Source organism: Saimiri boliviensis, chromosome 10 (assembly GCF_048565385.1).
Source record: "Saimiri boliviensis isolate mSaiBol1 chromosome 10, mSaiBol1.pri, whole genome shotgun sequence".
In the NCBI taxonomy this organism is placed as follows: Eukaryota; Metazoa; Chordata; class Mammalia; order Primates; family Cebidae; genus Saimiri; species Saimiri boliviensis.
Genome location: NC_133458.1, coordinates 42,961,210 through 42,983,736, shown reverse-complemented (window position 1 = coordinate 42,983,736; position 22,527 = coordinate 42,961,210). Strand labels below are relative to the sequence as shown.

The following is a 22,527-nucleotide window of genomic DNA, read 5'->3' as shown; positions in this document are numbered from 1 at the left end:
AAAGGTAAATAAGGTATGATATTAAAGTTTCTTATTTGAATGACAGGAATGATGACCATGACTTAAACAAAATATAAAATATAAAAGAAAGGACTAGGATTGGGGTAGAAATGTAACTTTGACTTGGGACATAAAGTAATTTGCCACTTGGAGATCCAGATGAAAATGTACAGGGAGTATCCGATTTTTAAAAATCACAAAAACAATAAACACACTAATCATTCAACTATAATAAACACAATTCATTATTATGCAGAAATCTTTTTGGATTTTAACAAGCCTCAGAGTTATGAATGAGAAAACTATTTGCCATTAATAGATAGTTTCAAAGGTTTTTGTTAGTCACATGGGGACTAATACTTAGACACCATTCCTGACCTCAAAGAATTTGGGAAGAAGGTCACACATGCAAGTTTTTAAGTGCAGAAATGGGCAACATTTGATGTATATCAGAGGAATGACATAGGCATTAAATGCTGAGCTTAGATAAAGGAAGGATCTGGATAAATTAGAGACATTAGGAAATCCTTGAGAGGGAAAAATCAAACTGGTTCTCGTGGAAGGTGGAAGGAAAAAAAATGTTTTCAAAGCAAGCAAGTGGCTTGAGTAGAAACAGTGAATGCAAGTGGAAGAGCTGGTGTCTGCATAATGGAAAGCTTTAAAAACATACCTTTGACTGTGCTCACATTTACCTGAAAATCAGAATCTTTCATTATTAATGGAATTGTTAAACCCCATAATGTATTATTGTATCACTATTGCTCTTGAATAGCTCCAGAAACCAGAAGAGCCCTATTACAGTCACTACATTGTATTAATACACTTGGAGGAGCTTTCTAAATATTTACATTTCAGCATATTGAGGGTCCACTGTTTTATTGAGATTGAACATTCTTTACTGTTCACAAATGGTTAGCTAGTGAGGCAGCGTTATTAGTGAAGTGAAAGGTGGTTTTGACATCAAAAACAGCTATAATCCCAGTTTCGTCAGGGGTTACCTTGCAAAGTCTGAGTTTCAGTTTCTTCATCTATAATTACCTCATGGGATTAAAGGAATACGTTTCTGGAATTTAACCAAATTAACCCAAATATTTGTTCCCATCACCCTGCCTATGTTATACAAGGCCAGCAAGATGTAGTCTCATAATTGTTTTTTAAAAATGATGTAAGTGTAATAAATGACCTTTGAAAATAGCCTAAGAATTAACTAAAGTGTTTTATAATAAAATAATTTTTGGATTTTTTTTCACAAGGGAATAAAACTACTTATTAAAATATAAAAATTATGAAGCATAAAATATAATGTTAGGGTATGAAAAAAATAGACCATACCAGAGGCTCCCTAGAAATGCCACCATTGTAAACTTGCTGACTAAACAGACATAGAGAGCAGTGTGGCAACGGTCTTTGCTAGGTGTTAATTTCTTTGCCTATAAATAAATTATATCAGATGTAATAGTGACAAACAACAACTTTTTTATTTAGGAAAAGTTGTTTTATTTTGTGCCCTAGAAGTAGTTATTTCATGGAGAAAATATTGCTAGAAACACTGGTAAATTAAAGAAAGTAAAAAAAGGTAATCAGAGGTCAAAAGCAAGTAGTATGAGAGGTCCTGTTGAACTAAGTTGGGTTTTACGAGATTTGCAAGCAAATGCCTTGAATGTTCATATAATTGCCAGTGTCTAAAAACTTAACTCACTTTACCAAAGTTAAGTTGGAATGAGATATTACTAATATAGAAAATATAAAATACTAGCTAATATATGAACTCTCTGGATAATGTCTTTATTATATGTATTACATACATACACGAAAGAGATCAGGTTAAGTGAATAGCTCATGTGTGTGTGTGCACATGTGTGTGTTTATTTTTTCCACAGGAAAAAAAGTGGTGCATCAAGGATGAGTTGAGTGTAGCTGGGCAGTATTACACTGCTCCCCATGTTTAATTTCCTAAATAAATTATCAACTGGAATGGCTGTCCCAATCTTCTATATATATTCATTGATTAAAAAAAATAGCTTTTAGCTAAAATTATACATACAAAGTTAAGAAATTTAGCATATATTCAAATAATTTCTGCTTGTAGACACAATATTAACCTTTTTTAAGCAAAGTGATATAATGTAAACCAATTTGACTTTTACTGGTTCTAAATTACATTTTCTTTTTATAAATGTATTCAACATTTCTTTTTTTTTCTTTTTTTTTTTTTTGAGACGGAGTTTCGCTCTTGTTACCCAGGCTGGAGTGCAATGGCGCAATCTCGGCTCACCGCAACCTCCGCCTCCTGGGTTCAGGCAATTCTCCTGCCTCAGCCTCCTGAGTAGCTGGGATTACAGGCATGCACCACCATGCCCAGCTAACTTTTTGTATTTTTAGTAGAGACGGGGTTTCACCATGTTGACCAGGATGGTCTTGATCTCTTGACCTCGTGATCCACCCGCCTCGGCCTCCCAAAGTGCTGGGATTACAGGCTTGAGCCACCGCGCCCGGCCTCAACATTTCTTTTTTAGACACACTTGTAGATCTTATTGTAGTGCTATTCACAATAGCAAAGTCATGGAATCAACCTAACTGTCCACTGATGGTGAACTGGACAAACAAAAAGTACATATATACTATAGAATACTATACAGTCATAAAAAAGAAAGAAATTATGTCCTTTGTAGCAACATGGATCCAACTAGAGGCCATTATCCTAAAGTTATGGAATCAACCTAAGTGCCCATTGATGGTGGAATGGATAAAGAAAAAGTACATATATACCATGGAATACTATGCAGCCATAAAAAAGAAAGAAATTATGTCCTTTGTGGCAATATGGATCCCACTAGAGGCCATTATCCTAAGTGAATTAACATAGAAACAGAAAATCAAATACTGCATGTTCTCACTTAAAAGTGAGAAATAAATAATGGTTATCTATGGCCATAAAGATGGAAACAATATACACAGGAAACTGTGTAAGTGTCGAGAGAAAGAGAGAAGCAAGGTTTGAAAAACTACCTAATAGTTACTACATTTACAACATGAGTAATGGAAGTCCAAATTCCAGCAATATGTGATAAACCCATGTAACAAACCTGTACATGGACACTTTGAATCTAAAACAAAACAAAATTTTTTACAAAAATTAATAAAAGCTAAAAAGTTCTTTTCAGCATCTTATATATACAGTTACATTCTGGAAGGAAATGTTATTTAAAAATTAGACATCTAGAAAATAGTGTAACTTTAATTCTAACTTATTCATTATTTGTCCACAGTTTTCAAGAATTCTAATATAGCTGTTGTTTTAGATAAGACAGAAGAATAAATGAAGTGATCCTCTGAAGTATTTTTAACTTCATAATTTTGTAAAATAGTTTCCTTTCCTTCTCTGACTCCCAGTGGAATACTGTAATAATAGTACCTACAACACTGAGAATTCAAACATAAAGAAGGCAGGGTTGGGAGAGGGCCTTAGTTAGACTACTGTTAGCAAACTGGGCTATTCCTGATCCCTCAGTGTTGGCAATGTATGGCCCTGGTAACAGTGATATCATTCACCCCTTATGAGAGTTCAGTTGATGGTGGGATTTTTTTTCTTCTCTGGCTTATGCATTAAAACACTACAAACTTGTATTCTAATTAACTAGTTCAGACTCAAGGGAAAAACAAAGTTATTGAGATCATGTGACATGGAAAATAGAAATCTGTGAGAGAAACAATATAATTTTGCTTAATTTTAATGTGTAAGGATAGGGATTCCAACACCGAATTTAACTGAAAATGTAAATAAATGACTAAAGACAGAACAATATAAGTGGTTACATTAAAGACATGTAACTTCCTGATAGAACACATTAGTGAAGAACTATGAATTAGTCTACTCTCACACTGCTCATAAAGACATACCTGAGACTAGGTAACTTATAAAGGAAAGAGGTTGAATGGACTCACAGTCCCACATGGATGAGGAGGCCTCAGAATCATGGTAGAAGACAAAGGAGAAGCAAAGGCACGTCTTACATGGTGGCAGGCAAGAGAGCTTGTGCAGGGGAGCTCCCATTTATAAAATCATTAGATCTTATGAGGCTTATTCACTACCAAGAGAACAGTATTGAGGAAACCTCCCCCATGTTTCAATTATCTCCACCTGGCCCCACCCTTGACATGTGGTGATTATTACAATTCAAGAGAAGACTTGGGTGTGGACACAGCCAAATCGTATCGAGATGATTAAGAAGAAACTGTATAACCATTTAACCCAGGTGTTTTCTGAATAATTCTGCTAACAGCAAAGAACAGAATTAGATGGTCTCTTCTACAAAAGGATCCAACAAAAACTGTTCAGAAATCAAGGACTGTATTAACACTGGAAACAATAATTATAACTATATTTACACTAAATACAATAAACACAATAATCTCATGCACCCACTTAAGATTATATGTGAACAATACAATCTTTTTCTGCTGCACCTGAATGTGCCTTCTTAAAACTTCAATTTTTTTCTATTGGTAAGTAGTAACAGTATTTAAGTTGTTTTAATATATTATAAAATTATTTATAAATATTAATCTTCAAAAGGTGATGTTGACAGAATCTATTTTACATTTCAAATATAGTTTATGAAACTGAAATTTATCTTAGCAATTCTCTGTGATTTGTAATTGTACTAACACATCCACAGTAATTTTTTAAAATGAAAATCAGCTGGAGGTTATTCATACAGATTTAGAGTCAGTAAGTTAGGTTTGTCCCATGGCTTAATTCTCTAAATACCATGGATGATATTCAGATGGTATCAATGAACTAAGAAATGTTTCCACATAATTAGGAAAAGCATTTTCACTATTCAGTATCACTTACAAATACCAATGGGGAGGGTATTTGAATCTTTTTTACTATTGCAAATTTCAAAAGATGTAAATAAAAATCGAAACCATGACTACACACATAGGACAACCATTACCTTACAATATTAAAATTCAGTTCATAATTGTGTCTTGAATAGTGCTCATGTACAACACAGACCATTTTTCGGAGTAACTCGGTGTGGAGGGAATTTTAGAATTTCCTAAGACAGGTTTTTTTTTAATGTATAATTGGTCTCTGTCACTGAGCAATGCAGTAAAACAGTTAAATTTAGCAACTTACTTGTTTTCATCTTTTCATCATAAAATCTTTAAACAGCAGGATGGCATGATTAAGGATTCAAAACTAGTTGTTATTTTCATTTAGTAGGTAATAACACTACTCTGCTAGTTAACCTAGTAAAGCTATTAAAGCAGCAGAAGAGACACCTGAAAAGGTTTGAGAGCTCTATTCTGAAGAGAGAGAAATTCTTTTTCATATAGTTGTGGAACACAGAGAAAGCTTTAAAACAGGAATGACTGAAATTTGATGATGCATAATATATTTTCTTAGAAGAAGATAATTATATAAACTTCAAATTCATCTTCTATTCATAGGTATAAAGGGATAATAAGGTGAATTGTGTGCAATCAACTCAGTTACTTAGTCCAAAGAACCACCTTCAGAAGAGCTAGCTTAAGAAAAAACATGCCCCCAATCTCCAACTTATGAACAGGCGATGTTCCAAAGTTTTTTTGTGACCCAGAAGTTGCTAAAATTTGGAAATCATTTTCCCATAGAAGCAATGCCATATATATTAGTCTACCTGGCTAATCCCCCAAAGCTTATTGAACCATAACATGACTAATTTTAAAACTATTTGTTTTAGCCTGAGTCCCGGTAGCAGGAATGATAATAAGGGAAAACAGCATTCCTCTGTTAATTTTGGCCACAGTACTAGCCATACACAAGATTGGAAAATGTGGAATTTATCACCAGTGCCACCAATACTACCATTTGGAGTATCTACAAAATGTTAGCAACCAGAATAGATGCGTATATGTGTTAGCTAACGTATTCCTCACAGCAACTCTGCCAAATAGAGAACACATGGACACAGGGAAGGGAGCATCAGACACTGGGGTCTGTTGGGGGGAAACAGGGGAGGGACAGCGGGGGGTGGGGAGTTGGGGAGAGATAGCATGGGGAGAAATGCCAGATATAGGTAAAGGGGAGGAAGGCAGCACATCATGCTACCATATGTGTACCTATGCAACAATCTTGCATGTTCTTCACATGGACCCCCAAACCTAAAATGCAATAATAAAAAAAAGAAATTATTATCCTGATTTTAGATTTGAATAAAATAGATACAAAGCAAAATGTATCCAAGTACAAGCAGACAGTAATTAGTTAGAATTAAAGCCCAAAGGCCTTGCCTTACTTTAAAGCCCTTGCTGCTTCCATTATGTTTCAATGTTTTTGAAATTCACCAACCTCCATAGACACACGTACTCCAGACCCCATGAGTCTTATACTTCCATGGAACCCTCACCACAACTAAGTACTTAAATCTGCCTTATATACTGCAGTGCTCTCTGCTCCAAAATCAGGCATTTCCATTTTCTCAATCCAAACTCAGAGTGCCTCTGCAACTGATCTCAATGGGTGTAAGACTGAGATAGCCCCTGCCACCTTGGGGGTCTGCATTTAAGGAAAATTTCATACATGTGTATGCATATGTACATATGTATATAAACAAACAACACACACACATATATACACACAAACACACATATATGTAAATTTTAGGCAAGGTTACAAAATGAGATGTCAGAGTCTAGAGAGTTTTTTAAGTTTGGTAGGGCCCTGGACCATTGGATCCACTTCAGCTGTCTGCCCTGGAGGTTATTTCCCCTGCATTATTGCTGTTGAGGGATTAGGGTAAAAACCTGGAATAGGGATGACAGTCACAGTTAGCAGAACTGGGGGAAAATGAAAAACTAAGTTGGCCCACTTCATTGTGGTGCCATCTTTTATTTTCCTTTCTTTTTTCTTTTTTAATTTTTTTAAATTTTCTCCTTTTCACCAGGAGCATTTTTGGCTCAGAAATAGTGGGCCCTGCTTTATTTTTACAGGCTGCAGATGGGCTTTAGTTAGAAGGATAGGCTCCCAGAGATCCCAGAGGCATGGTATTCATAATGACTCCTTTCAACCAATCCTTGAGAGACACCCTGAAGGAGGATACCCTTTTGTTCCTCTTCTCCAGACAAGTTTCAAACCCACTCTAGGGAAAGTCTAGGATGGGGTATGGATTTCCACAAAACCAGGAAGCCATGTAAGCCTTGGTGGACCTCCAGGGAAATGCAAAGCCAGTTGGCGCCTTGCTGTCAACCAGCTGGCTGCTTCCAAACACCCCCCCCCACCCCCGCCATGAGCCCTACACAGCTGTGTTGTATGTTTCCATGTGGCGTTGCCAGAGGTCCTTCCCTTAAACAGACCCAGCTTCCACAATTAGTGTGGACTCAAAACGAGTTAGTTATGGCATACATGAGGTCCTGAAGGCCTCATGGGGCTATTTACACCTCTTTGGACTATTTCCAGGACCCCAGATTGTACTGTACCTGTAAATTAAGGAAGTCTCACAATCTAACAGCCCTGACTAAAACACGCAATGTAGCCATATCTTATGCCTCATTTCCCAATGCTTTTCTTGGCCTCATTTTTACAATTTTACCACCCTGAAAGATAAACCCTCTGTATTCTTAGAATTATGTCTTAGAAAGCATTTCTCTCTTTCCCATTCCTGAACAAAACTGGTTCTTTTCCTACAGCACAAAAATTCAGGACTAATCAAGTTTCTCCTTTGGCATTAAAGTCATTTAGGATTTATTTGCATTCACCTGGCCAAGTTATAAATACCAGCAAACACCTATATCATGCAGTTACTTTACTTAAAATAATAAATTGGTTTCACTTAATAAAATACAAAACCAGATGAAGTCAACCAGTGTACCCAGCTATTGGGAACATATACTTAGCAGACGGTGAGGGAAAAAAAGCCAAGATGCTGAGAAAGCAGACCACTCCCCCACAGGCCAGTAAGTACACAATGTCAGCTCTAGGTTACATATTCTAGAACACCTCAAGTGGAAATAATTATTATTTCATTTTCTATCTATGGTTTCTATTATATACCCAGAGAATCTGAGCTTGGTTTTGGTGTTTTCTCTCTCCCACTCACTTCTCTCTGCTTTTCAAGGCCTTTTCCCTTGGGGCCTCTTCTTGTCTTCACAGGCACCTGTCTCCAGCCACATTTCCCAGTTAGATGCTGCCGCCTAACAACTCAGAACCTGACATAGTCTCTTAGTAAACATTTGTTGCATAAGTTTTGGAGCCTGAAAGAAGGAAACCTATGATGTATGAAGAAATAATGCAAGTTCAAGAGTCAGGAAATTAGCTGAACAAGATTTGATAACAATAGGGACAATTATGATGATGAGCTTTTGATGATAACCTTATGTGTGTCTAACACTCTATAATAGAAGCTTTAAGTATATAATCTTATTTAAATCTAATCAACACAACACTAGACATCAAGATGCTTGACAGGTGAATAACCTGAGGCTTTGAGCTGTGAAGTAATATGCCCACAGCCACAGAGCTATTAAGTGTAAACTTTACTGAGATTTATATGCATGCCTGTTCAATCTTAAATGTATGCCTTTTTTATTCCTTTCAGTCTGGTTCTTCATTATTTCATCTATTAAATATGGATATTTTAACTTTGCTAAGTTTTCTTCCAGCTTTAAGGTATTTCATATACAAGGTGATACATATCTCAAGAAAATTTACAGTTAAGTTAGTTTTCCGTGTTGATTAAAATCTTGCAAGAGACAAGGGAATGGCTCTCCAAAGCTGAAAATTTGGAAGCCCTGAAAGAAAAGAGAGGAACTTTGGTGCAGCTTAAGCCTTACTGGAAATTCCAGGTACACCTAAAGCTGGAGTTAGCATTGTCTTTTTACAGCAGTTAACATTTACTGATAACTTATTATGTACCAGACACTATGCTCAAAGTTTATAAGTATTACTTCACGGAAAAACAGAGATAGAGCTATGGTTATTCTCAATTAACATATCAGAAAAACAAACTTAACTTGGCCAAGTTCACATTGCCAGTATGTAGGAGAGCTTGGACTCAAACTCAGATATCTTTAACTCTGAAGCCTATAATCTTAACTTTTGAGGTCATACTGTTTTGCATGCTATTTTAGCTTATATCTATGTACATTTAATTTGATTTATATTAATGTCACTTTTTGTCATTGATTTTAAAATAAAACCTATCATATATATCAGAAATCTGCTTAGTTTGTTTGCTAGCTTGTATCTCAGTGCTGCATACGTGGTGATACTTAAAAAGTATCTCATGATGCATGCCTTTCAGTGCAATTAAATATCTTTCGGTCACTCTCAGTCACATGCCTATGAGTTTTACAAGCTCTGCCTCCCCCCTCTCCTACATATTTCTTTCTGTCCAAAGTGTATAGACTATCAGACATCAAAAGAAAATAGACAACCCACACCAATGTGGAGATTTGCAAACTCTAACACGAGAAAATTCTCCATAGAGAAAACATAATGCCTGGGTAGGTGATTGATTTAACAGAAATCCTACCTAAATGTATTTCGTATTCCCACATTCATTCCTTCCATACTTATTAGAAGGGATTATTGACACTTTCAGAAGATATAATCTCAGGGACTCTGATAGCAAATTATCTTTGGTATTAAGAAGAATTAGGTTAGATGTTATTCTGTATACTAGGCCAACCTAATTTTCATTTTAACTATGACTGATATTATACACTAGTACTAATTTATTTGCAGGTATAAAAAAATCTTATTGTGTGTGTGTGTGTGTGTATATATATATATATATATACATATATATATACATATACATATATGTATATTGTTTTTACCATCTGAAAGAAATGACCTGCAAATTAAGCTACATAGGAAGTGCAGAAATTCTCAGAAGTGACCCATTTAGATTCTGTAACTATTTGGAGGGAGAAGATTTTAGAAGCTATAATTCTGTGATCAAATAAGTATTAGTTCATTTTTATTTTAGCCAGGTACACATTTTGTAAAATAACACCAATAAGGTGTGCTATTTTTCACTAACCAAATTCTTCACAATAAAATCCAACTGTAATATTCATTTAGAAATTTGATAATGCTCTCTTGTGTGAGTTTTAGGAATATTTGAAACCCCATTGCATATAAATTATATCATGGAAAAGCTGTATAAATATTCTATTATGGCACATGCTGTTCTAAGGATCTGTCAGGATTTCCTTTATACACTCCATTTTGAGTGGTATATAAATCAGATGTAAAAATTCATGTTGGACTGAAACTAAGCACAAAAAGCCTCCTCCAGAGGCAAATGCTTTTTTCAAAATGTGGTTTGAATTATGTTGGTCATTTTTAAGTTACAGAAGTGCAGAAAATGTATTTGTGGTTTTGAGGGAGAGAGATTTTTTCCATTTTTATAACTCATTAGAAAACTTTACAGGCCTTCATACAATTCTGTGGTTTAGTTCTTCTCAGGTTTTTCCCCAAAGCAATATTAAAACCTGAATGATGTCCTCTATGAATCCAATCATTACTGTTCTGAATACAAATGTATGTGTGGATATATATAGTTCTACATATTTTCAACTAGGAGAAGTTCCAAAAATATCAGGACCAAGGTAGAAGATGAGGCCTATCAGTTGGCGAGTCTTTTGGTATCAGTCAAGTTTGGCCTATCAAAGGAATCCCCTATACAAACCACAGTTTAGTAGGTATTGCTTGCAATTTTAAAACCACATCTTTAAATTGCAGAAAAATCCACTGAGTTCAACATTGTCTTTTTTATGGGATTTTAGACAATAATGCTGCACTTTTTCCAAATTTAGAGCAAGTTGCAGGGTGTTTAACAGATATTCACTAATTATCTTTTTTAAAGTATTTAATATGTATATATTTATGCATACGAATTAGTTTGCTTAATAATGTTGAACTTACTTTGTGTAGCTAATGTGTTAATTTCATAAACATCTAAGTTATTATTTTAGCCTATGTAGAGATTATTATATTATCTCTCTAAATAGCATTAGTTAAAATCAAAGAAAGTTTGATTTAGACCAAGAAAGTTGGCCTAATTCACAAAGTTGATTAAGCCAATATTTTAAATTACTTTAAAGGAAAATAAAAATAAACATAACTTGTATGGTTGCACTGCTTCCACATATACCACATTTAGTTTATTAACACATTGAAACAATGCATTTAGTAGTTATTATTTATCCTTTAAAGCATAATTTTAAAAAAATTTCCCAGTATTGTATCTTATGCTTTTTATTAAATTCTACTTAGAGAATTAGAATCTGAGTGTATTGATTCCAAATACAGTTCCCTTTTCAACATATTACAGTATTTCAGGTACAGTCACCAAATCCTGGGTTTAGGGACAGTTAGGATGGAGCACTCATAGGATGATCAAACATTTGCCTGTGGCTGGAGCAATGTAGACTTTCCCGTTGGGATACTGAGGAGCAGAGGGGGTCTCACTTCTCCTGAATGTTTTATCTACTTACATAGTGTCACTGAAATTAGACAGCCATGTACTATAGAGACATCTGAATGCCAGTTTTTCTTATTTTTCACATTAACAAGAGAGCAAGGTTACTAATGAGGGGTCACATCCCAAACCTCTAATCTATATAGCTGAATATCCCTATTTGTATTTGGGTCATTTTTTATTCCGTTCCATTGACTCTTACTAAATTATAGTAATTTGTGTTCCATAATGTTATAATTGGTTATAATTAATGAAATTTTGTATGTCTAACTCATATATAACACATGTACTTATGTGTTTCTATTAATCATTAAAGTAATTTCAGTTTAAATTAACATGTATCACTTCAAACATCCCTGTGTAACTTAAACAGTCATTAAGAAGTTCTTTGCAGCTTTTGGGAGAAGTTTACAAATTTCTGAGAACTAGATACATATTCAAATATAGTTTTATGTTAATCAAAACTGTTTCAAAGTAAAGCATAGACATTTAAAAACTACTGAAAATAAATGTACTCTAAATATCAAAGTAAATAAATTTATACATGAATAATCTAGATTTCATGGTTTGAACAGGAATAATTTATAACTCATTAGGAAAGTAATATACACATTGCACTTCACCCCCAACCTATTGCATTATAGCCATATTTTTTCTCACATTTGGAGAAAGGATAACACGGTGCTGTTATTTGAATAGATTTGTCCTTGTTAAAGCCTGGCACCATTTTTTTTTTTTTACATACTAAGCAGTATATTTTTAAACAGAGTGACTTCCTTACAACACATGAAATAAAGAATGACATAAAAACTTTAAGATTATAAATAGGAAGGTATGTAAGATATATTCTCACCTTGATTTTACCTTTAAGCAGCCTTTTATTTGTCTATTAGGAACTTCTTTCCATGGTTTTGTAGGCTCTGGCTCTTGTTCTTTCTTTTGACAAATGAATGTATAATTTGTGCCATTATTATTTGACCAAAATGTACCAACAGAAGTTTCATAACGTATACAAAACTCAACTTTACTGCCATCTTTTTGATAAGGAGGAACCAATGAAATTTTAAAGGAGAACTGGTCAGTTTCACCATCACATGAATTAGGAATATATTCCGCTAAAATGTCATAATGTGTCTGCCAGTCATCTAAAGACATTCTTACATATACTAACTTCTCAAAGGAAACATTCAAAACTCGAATAATACCCTTGATACATGTAGACCCAGGAAGAGACTCAGTTGACTCCAGTATTGCTTTCTGTACTTGGAGTTGTTGCATAAGATCTTCTTTTGAAGAAGGCAAGGCAAAAAGTGGGGTTAAAACATATTCTTCTGTGTGGAAAATGTTCGTCCCTAAGTCAAAAGTGGTTGAAGTACTTGGTAATTCCCAGCAATCAAATTCTTTAACAGACACGAGATTGAATCCAAAGGAATCAGCAAATGAAACTCTTCTAGTACCTGAAGATGAGGTATCCAGGTATATGTCTTCAGAAGAATCAGAACCTCTTCTACTCGGCTGAGGGGAGAAACCAGGTTTGAAAGTAACCTCTTCATCTTCACAAAGAGAGTCACATAAATTAGGAACTTCTAAAAAATTACCTTTGCTAATCTGACTAGGTACTTCAGAAGGCTCCATTGGACTCTCTGATATCAAATAAGAGAGAACTATACAACTAGTAGAGGCTGATATTTGAGATACTGAGGCTTAAAATAAGTATAATGTTACAGTTGACATTGCAAAAAGAAGTCAGCTCTATAAATAGATCCAATGGTGTGTCAACTATGCCAGCCTGCAAACTCTGCTAGCCTGCCTCCAACGGCCTTGAATATGATAGCATCCACGCTACTCCCTCCAGTATGATGTTTCAGATTTGACTCTCAGTTTTTACAGTTGCATTTGTTTATGAGCTAAGTTCCAAAGAGATATTTTTAAATCATGTTCTGCTGTATTGGAAATCCTGGAACTTTAGGATAAAAACATTATTTTAATCAGTTGATGTTAAAAATGAAAACATAGCTTTTTAAAAGAAAATAAAAGTAGTATCACAAAACTGAATATGTAGTGTGAACTAAATTAATCCATGAAGCAGGTAAGTGCAAATAGGGGAAGATAAGAATATTTACAGAACTGGAGAGCTCCAGAGCCCACTAACAATGACAACTATCATTTTCAGGGATTTGTAAATGGATAGTTTTCATTACAAAAGGGTTAAATAGAGGTGCTGAAAGTTATGAGGAAGAAAATACGATGCTGATGGGGAAGGTATAGTTTTAAATAAAGCATAAGTGTTGTTGGAATTTAGACATGCAAGATTAGAACAAAGTGGATTTTCCAAGTAGAAGAAATAGCCCAAGCTGATGCCCAGAATAAAGAAGTAATCAAATTCATTACTTTAAACATTAGTATCTTTCTTTTAATTAAGCCATGGGAAAATACAGACATTGTTATTGACTTGCAAATATAAGTGGGCAAAGGTAAGCCTGGCCCAGGAGTAAAACCTTTATGCAGAATAAAATGTTCTTTGGCAAGAGGCCATTTTATGCCCACAAAGCAGAAGTTGATACCATAACACCTTGAAACTTGATGTGAGTTTTAAAGTATAAACAGCCTGCTTAGACTCTCATATGTTTTTTGTGTTGTAAAACCCAAGTTGGGGGATGATAATTTGGTAAAAACCTATAAAATTTTTAATTGCACACAATTTGATCCAGAAATGCCCCCATCCAGAAATTTGCTCTATCAGTATGGGAAATTATATAAAGATAAACACAGATATATGTTCATATCAGAATTGTGGGTTTACAAATTTCTAGAAACCTATTAAATGTCCCTCGAAAGAGCATTGGATAATGTTACACCCATGTAATAGAATGTTTTAGAAAGATAAAGGAGCACTCCATATGCTAATATGGAAACAAAACCAAGATAAACAGCTAAGTGAACAAAAGAAACTGTGTACAGGTCTGTGCATAGAAAATCCCTGAAAAGATACAAAAGATGATGTTAGCAGTATTTATTTACTTCTATCCATAGAGCTTAAAGGTGGCAGGGGAATGGGGGCTCTTATTCATTTTATTTTACAGTCTGCTGCACTGTTTGAAATGTTAGACATGAGCATGGTTTCCTTTCAAAATATCTATGAACTAAATTGAAAAAATATATAAAATGTGAAAGGTGATTAGTTTTGTTTTATTTTTGTTTTTTGAGATGGAGTTTCACTCTTGTCACCCAGACTGGAGTGCAATGGTGACATCTTAGCTCACCTCAACCTCTCCCTCCTGGTGAGCTCCTGCCTCAGCCTCCCGAGTAGCTGGGATTACAGGCATGTACCACCACGCCCAGGTAATTTTGTATTTTTAGTAGAGATGGGTTTTCTCTATGTTGGTCAGGCTGGTCTCGAACTCCCGACCTCAGGTGATCTGCCCACCTCAGCCTCCCAAAGTGCTGAGATTACAGGCATAATTTCTTTTAAATGAAAACCTCATTAATATGGTGTAACTTATTAGATAATTTGAATGGCATAACGTAGTGGATGGAGAAATTTTCTTAAATTCTAAGTGACTAGTGTCTAGAAGGATAAAGAAATGAAATTATTTAAGCTTCATCTCATCCACATAGCTAGAATGGGTGGTGACCACAAAGATTGCTCAAGAATGGGTAATAGCTATGGAAATGTCTGTCCCTTGCAAACCTGATTACCACAAAGAGCTATATTTTAAGGTATCTAAAATATATTGCCATGTAGTCAAGGAAATCAGTAACAAAATGCTTTATGTAAATAAGTAAAATAGTCCATATAGCCAGGTACATAATAGAATAATGAAAATTTAAGATATAATAATGTACTGAAGTATTTTAACTACCCAGGGGTTAGTTAGCAAAGGAATGAAAATGAAGACCCCTGGGTCCATTTCTTGGCTCTGCTGCTTACTAGCTGGATGACCTTCAGAATGTTACTCAGATGTTCTAACCAGCAGTTGCCTGAATAGTCAAAGTACAATGTTAAAAATTAAACAAGATGCTTGTTAAACGTCTAGCACAAAACCTATGGTAATAGCAGCAGCCATTATTTTAATTCCCATATATGTTGATAAAAGGCTGATTTCTAAGACATATCAATAGATACAGGGATAGATATGTAATCTGTCTAGCTACAGAGAATCCATATATATCATTAAGAAATGATTTGTTATTTGTTTCATTTTTGTCTTTTTCAAAGGCTATAGTATGTAACACTTAGCTTTATAAGACAGAATATAGCTCTACATTAGAAAATGGTCTTGTTATTTGATCTAAACTTTTCCTTTGCTAATGTGTCTCTTTACACAGAGCACTACTCCCTTGATTTGTAGTAATCACTGCCTTTCTTTTGGAATTTATAACCTTCACATAATCGTAGACAGTTGACATGTTCCCCCTTAGTCACCACTTAACTAAAGCAGAGTGATTTCATCTTTTTAATCTCTTCTCACATGTCAATCCTCCAGTGCTTTCTATCATTTTGTTACTCCTCTATGAACTCCTTCCAGCTTGCCTATATTTTTCTGTTAATGAGCTGCCCCCAGATGAATGCAATATTACAGATCAAGTGTCCCTGGAGCATGAAAAGAAATACTAACAGCCTTAGCCTTGTGACTTGGTGTTTGCATTAAGTTAAAAATCACATTTCCTCGTTTTGTTTCCATATCCTGGATCAGACCAAAGTCCCATTTTCTCATATCCACCACTACCTCAATTCCAACACAGGTTTTATCACATTCTTCCTCAGCTGCTAAAGTATATACTGTTTTCAAAAGAGTAGAGAGAACTTTTTCTTTTTTTTCTACAAACTAAAGTTCAAGTATCCATGCATTATATATTTTTTGGTATTAATTAAAGATTCTCAAATGTACCACTAACATAAAAAAATAGTATCAGTCAGGAACTCAGTAAATAGGAAATAGATGGCATGGTCAAATAAGATAATTCCAGAAGGGTTTATTTACAAGAGTTATTTATAAAGTGTAAATGCAGAGAAGCCACAAGAACTAGTGTGACAAACTGGGGTCAGTTGCATCAGAGCTTTTACCATCCCTCAAGGGATAAGGGAAGGGAACACTTACCAGAACTTAAAAGCAAAGAGTGCCATAAAGAGCTTACCAGCTGGAGACCTGGTTAAGGGACACAGCCAGTTGAAGATGACTTTGCCAGAACTGATCCAGGAGCATAAATATACTGAATTCACTCCTCTCCTTTTGCAGGATGTCCTCCAGAGCTACCTATTGGCCAGAGGGCATGGGAACTATTATAGTTCATTCAGGTCAGTGTCCTGCAGCAGAAAACAGGGTGGAAAATGTTGAAAAGGGTGACAACTGGGTTTGGATGGCAAACAGAAGAGATAAGATATGAAATACAAGCAAATGTAATTATATATAGCATGTATACATACGTAATTTAAAATACTTATGTATGTTCCTCTTTATTTATACACACTCCATCTCAATGCCAACTGAGTTTCTATTACCTGATCTTCTGTTGTCACGGGTTCAAGAAAAAAGAGTTAAAATATCTGAAGTCTGTCAGCTCTGATCCAGTGAGAATCACAAACAAGAGAGATTGAATTTACCCACAAATAGGTAGGAAAGAAATGATTTATTTTAAAATTAATTAGGGCTTTGCATTTCTTTCCCATGTTAGAATAGGTTTTTGCAACCTAAATTCAATAAACTTTTTTGTCAAAAGAGAGTCTGAAACTGTAGTTTTTAAAACTAGAGGTAGATGTCAAAATCACTGGGAAAGATATTCAAATCAGATTTTCCAGGAGGATGATGCTTCACAAGTGATTCTGAGAGACAGAACTAGTTAAGATGCATTATCTCCTAGTCTGTCTGCTATAGTCAGGTTCTTCAGTTCTAGTCATAAAAACAATTGTAGCTATTATCCCTCTACATACTATATGCTGTTTTTGGTAGGGGAACTATAAAATGCTTTTACAAAAAAAAATAAATAAATAACAAGAATTTTGTCAAACTTTAAGGGCACTCAGCAATCATCTAGGCTAGTCCCTTCATATTCACATAAGAAAATATAAATTCAGAACAATGAAGGACTTCATTATTTAATAACAGAAAGCGGACTTGAACTCAGCTCTCTCTTTCCTTCAGTCCAATATTGTCCAAATTATTCCATACATATGCCAACTTCTAGTTTTAGAATTCGTAATGAACAAATTAATCATTCTTGGAAAACAGTCATTAAAATTAATTTGTTCTGGATTTCATTTATTTTTTATAAATCAATTAACTTTTGTGAACTTTCTTTTTTCTATTTGACGAAAGATCTCCAGGGGTGTCCAGATAATTTTTCTTTGTGACAAGGTCTCTCAACCTTTTCCAGCTTATGCCCCCTTTAATAAATTTAATATCTTATACTGTCCTCTCTCTCCCTCAGAGACACTGCTATATTTCTATTTGGGAATTACTGATTTAAGTTACAAAAATGAATTATTTAATCTCTTAGAACTGATATTGATATTTAATAGTTTAAAAGACTACTAAAGGACACCACTTCAAACAGTTTGAAACACAGATTTGTTCTTCAGATGTCAGTCATGAAAAGTATTCTTTGAAAATGTTCATATCTACCAATAGGGCATGCAGAGTTAAGTCAGAATAGAATGGAAACTTTGCAAAATAGGGTTTTTTTTTGTTTTGTTTTGTTTTTAGATATGGTCTTGTTCTGTTGCCCAGGCTGTAGTATAGTATTGTGAACATGGCTCACTGCAGCCTCAACCTCCTGAGCTCAAGAAATTCTCCTGTCTTAGCCTCCCTAGAAGCAAGAACTACAAGAACATGCCACATATCCGGCTAATATTTTTTTTTTTTTTTTCAGAGATGGGGATCTCACTACCTTGCCCAGGCTGGTCACTACATTTGTAAAGGGATGTGTAATTTATTTCTTGAAGAGTTGAATGATTCAATATAGATAATTGATCATGTTACAGCAGAATATTTTTGCCACCAAAGGCAGCATTCAGATTAACTTAATTTATAAAAGAAAAACTAGTATAATATTCAAGCACCAAGTGCTTATTTTATATGGGTTGTGTAATATGCCTTAAATTTTGACCAAAATAAAGACATATAAATGTAGAGTCAGAAATCTAGATCTCTAGGGTGTCTAGCAAGCACACATCAGAGATAACTTCTTCATTTTACATTTAACGAAACTGAAATTTCAGTGGTCAACTGGATTCTCCCTTGACATGTATGTGATTCCACCATTAACCCTAGAAGGAAAATACATTATAAGCTTAAAGACAGATATCATCTAATAATATGTTAGAGAATTTTTAACTGACCTATAAAATTTATGCTCATAGTATATGCATTTTTATATTTAAAAATATAGCTAAGCACACTGTGTTAGGAATCAGCAGGCCTAAGTCCTAGACCCATGCTTGTTATTAAGTAACCCTGGGCAGGATCCAAGATGGCCGAATAGGAAAAGCTCTGGAGTGCAGTTCCCAGCAAGAGCAGAGGGTGAGTAATTACAACATTTCCAAATGAGTTTTTGCTGCCCACAGACCAGGAGATTCCCAGGCTGAAAAGTGCCATGAGTTTCCAGCATGGCTGTTTCAGCCAGTGTTGTGAGTCTCCACACAAAAACCCACACAAATCTGGGTGGCCCTTTCAACTGGCACCTGGAATGCCTGGGAGACAGAGCCACCCATTGAACTGAAAATAAGGGGACTAAAACAGGGAGCCTGGTGATCTGGCTCAGTGGGACTCAACCCCACAAAGACCAGCAATCTGAAACTCCCTGGATTGAGAGTTTTGCAGTAAGTGCAGCTGGATCCAGGATGGTCCAGCTTGGTGGGGGGAAGGGCATCCACCATTACCAAGGCAGTCTGCCATTACTGAGGAAGTCTGCCATTACCAAGGCAGTCTGCCATTACTGAGGCAGACCACTATTACTGAGGCAGTTCTAACTGTATCTCTGTAAACAAAACTGCAAGGAAGTTCACACAGCAGCTGGGCAGAGCCCACAGCAGCTCAGCAATGCCTCTGCTGGCAGACTGTGACTAGATTACCTCCTTGCTGGGCAGGGAATCTCTGAAAAAAAAGCCAGCAGTATGTCAGGAACTTATAAATAAAGCCCCACCTTTCCAGGACAGAGCACCTGGGAAAAAAGGCAGTTATGAGTTCCACTGTAGCAGATTTAAACAGAACTGCCCAGCAGCTCTGAATGAAACAATGGAGCTCCGAGCTCAGCACTTGAGCTCCTATAAGGGACAGACTGTGTCCTCAAGCAGCTCCCTGACCCCCGTATACCCAAAGAGACACCTAATAAAGGAGAGCTCAGACTGAAGTCAGGTGGGTACCCTTCTGAGACAAAGATAACAGAAGAAGAAACTGGCAAAAACCCTTACTGCTCTGCAGCCATTGCAGATGATTCCCAGGCAAGCAGGGTCTGGAGTCGACCTCCAGCTGTCCTGCAGCAGAGGGGCCTTACTGTTAGAAGGAAAACTAAAAAAACAAAAAGAAATAGCTTCAACATGAACAAAAAGTATGTCCACTCAGAGACCCCATCTGAAAGTCACCAACTTCAAAGACCACAGGTAGATAAGAAACTAAGAACCTTGCAGAAAGCTTAGATGAAATGCTAACTAGAATAAACACCTTAGAGAACAATATAAATGACCTGATGGAGCTGAAAAACACAGCATGAGAACTTCGCGAAGCATACACAAGTTTCAATAGACGAATCAACCAAGCAGAAGAAAGAATATCACAGGTTGAAGATCAACTAAATTAAGTAAAAGAAGACAATATTAGAGAAAAGAGTGAAAAGAAATTATCAAAGCCTCAATAAATATGGGATTATGTGAAAAGACCAAATCTACATTTGATAGGTGTACCTGAATGTGATGGGGAGAATGAATAAAAGCTGGAAAATACTCTTTCAGATATTATCCAGACCAACATTCAAGTCCAGAAATACAGAGACCACCACAAAGATATTCCTCAAGAAGAGCAACCCCAAGGCACATAATCATCAGATTCACCAGGGTTGAAATGAATGGAAAAATGCTAAGGGCAGCCAGAGGAAAAGGTTGGGCTACCCACCAAGGGAAGCCCATCAGACTCACAGCAGATGTCTCAGCAGAAACTCTACAGGCCAGAAGAGAATGTGGGCCAATATTCAACATCCCTAAAGAAAAGAACTTTCAACCTAGAATATTATATCCAGCCAAACTGAGCCTCATAAGCAAAGGAGAAATAAAATCCTTTACACACAAGCAATTGATGAGAGATTTTGTCACCACCAGGCCTGCCTTGCAAGAGCTCCTGAAAGAAGCACTAAACATAGAAAGGAATGACCGGTACAAGCCACTCCAAAAATGAACCAAATGGTAAAGACCATCAACACAATAAAGAAACTGCATCAACTAATGGGCAAAATGACCAGCTAGCATCAAAACGTCAGGATCAAATTCACAAATAACAATATTAACTTTAAATGTAAATGGGCTTAATGCCCCAACCATAACACATAGACTGGCAAAATGGATACAAAGTCAAAACCCATCAGTGTGCTGTATTCAAGAAACCCATCTCACTTTCAAGGACACACAAGGGTAAAATAAAGGAATCGAGGAAATTTACCAAGCAAATGGAGAGCAAAAAGAAGCAGGAGTTGCAATCCTACTCTCTGATAAAATAGACTTTAAACCAACAAATATCAAAAGAGACAAAGAAGGGCATTACATCATGGTAAAAGGATCAATGCAAGAAGAAGAGCTAATGATCCTAAATATATATGCACCCAATACAGGAGCACCCAGCTACATAAAGCAAGTGCTTAATGACCTACAAAGAGACTTAAGACTGCCACACAATAATAGTGGGAGACTTTAACACTCCACTGTCAATATTAGACAGATCAATGAGACAGAAAATCAATAAGGATATCCAGGACTTGAACACAGATCTGGACCAAGCAGACCTAATAAACATCTACAGAACTCTCCACCCCAAATCCACAGAATACACAATCTTCTCAGCACCACATCGCACCTACTCTAAAATTGACCACACAATTTTAGAGTAGAGGGGTTTTCTGTTTCTGATTCTTCCTCATTTTTCTCTTGCTGCTGCCATGTAAGAAGTGCCTTTCTCCTCCAGCCATGATTCTGAGACCTCCCCAGCCATGTAGAATTTTAAGTCCAATTAAACCTCTTTCTCTTCTCAGCCTTGGGTATGTCTTTACTAAAAGTGTGAAAACTGACTAATACACATCTAGTAATGGGCTTTTTTTGGTACACAGGCTATGTATTACTGAATTAATTTTGGAGTTTATTATTGGTCTGTTAAGGGATTCATTTTCTTCCTAGTTTAGCCTTGGGAGAGTGTATGTAACCAGGAATTCATCAGTTTCTTCTGTTTTCTGATTTGTGGGCATAAGGTGTTCACAATATTCTCAAATCGTTACTTGTATTTCTGTGGGGTCAGCGGTAATATCCCCTTCATCATCTCTGTTGTGTTTATTTGTATCCTCTCTCTTTTATTCTTTATTTTTCCAGATAGTGGTCTATTTTATTATTTTCTTCAAAAATTCAACTGATTTGTTGATAGTTTTTCATGTCTCAATCTCCTTTAGTTCAGCTCTGATTTTGCTCATTTCTCATCTGTTAGCTTTGGAGTTGGTTTATTCTTGGTTCTTGTTCATAGTCCACTTTCATGCTGCTGATAAAGACATACCAGAGACTGGATAATTTATTAAGAAAATGGTTGAATGAATTCACAGCTCCACGTGGCTGGTTAGGCTTCACAGTCATGGGTGAAAGGCATGCATGACACACGTGAGATTTGGGTGGAGACACAGCCAAATCATATCATTCCACCACTGGCCCCTCTAAAATCTTATGTCCTCACATTTCAAAACCAATCATGCCTTCCATGCAGTCCCCTGAAGTTCTTAACTCATTTCAGTATTAACTCAAAAGTCCATAGTCCATAGTCTCATCTAAGACAAAGCAAGTTTATTCCACCTATGAACTTGTAAAAGC

The 22,527-nt window shown here is 35.8% G+C and overlaps 1 protein-coding gene and 1 long non-coding RNA gene across 4 annotated transcripts in view; both read right to left on the bottom strand.

The window, feature by feature from the left end:
* The window catches only part of PPP1R3A (protein phosphatase 1 regulatory subunit 3A), a 42,998-nt gene extending 29,782 nt beyond the window's left edge, over nt 1–13,216 (bottom strand). Inside the window, exons 1-3 of one of the 3 annotated variants that reach the window (XM_074379202.1) lie at nt 12,935–13,119; nt 12,331–12,413; nt 6,112–6,153 (exon numbers count right to left, since the gene is read on the bottom strand). In XM_074379202.1, coding sequence (XP_074235303.1) covers nt 6,112–6,153; nt 12,331–12,413; nt 12,935–13,030 — 221 coding nt within the window. In that variant the 5' untranslated portion in view covers nt 13,031–13,119. Of the gene's footprint in view, nt 1–6,111; nt 6,154–12,330 lie in introns of all 3 variants that reach the window. The other 2 variants (XM_074379201.1, XM_003921070.3) reach the window with 2 other exon arrangements.
* A 3,309-nt stretch (nt 13,217–16,525) lies between these two features.
* LOC141580172 (uncharacterized) overlaps nt 16,526–22,527 on the bottom strand; it is a 143,102-nt gene continuing 137,100 nt past the window's right edge. Inside the window, exon 6 of the long non-coding RNA XR_012512262.1 lies at nt 16,526–16,785. This is a non-coding gene — a long non-coding RNA (uncharacterized LOC141580172). The remainder of the gene's footprint in view (nt 16,786–22,527) is intronic.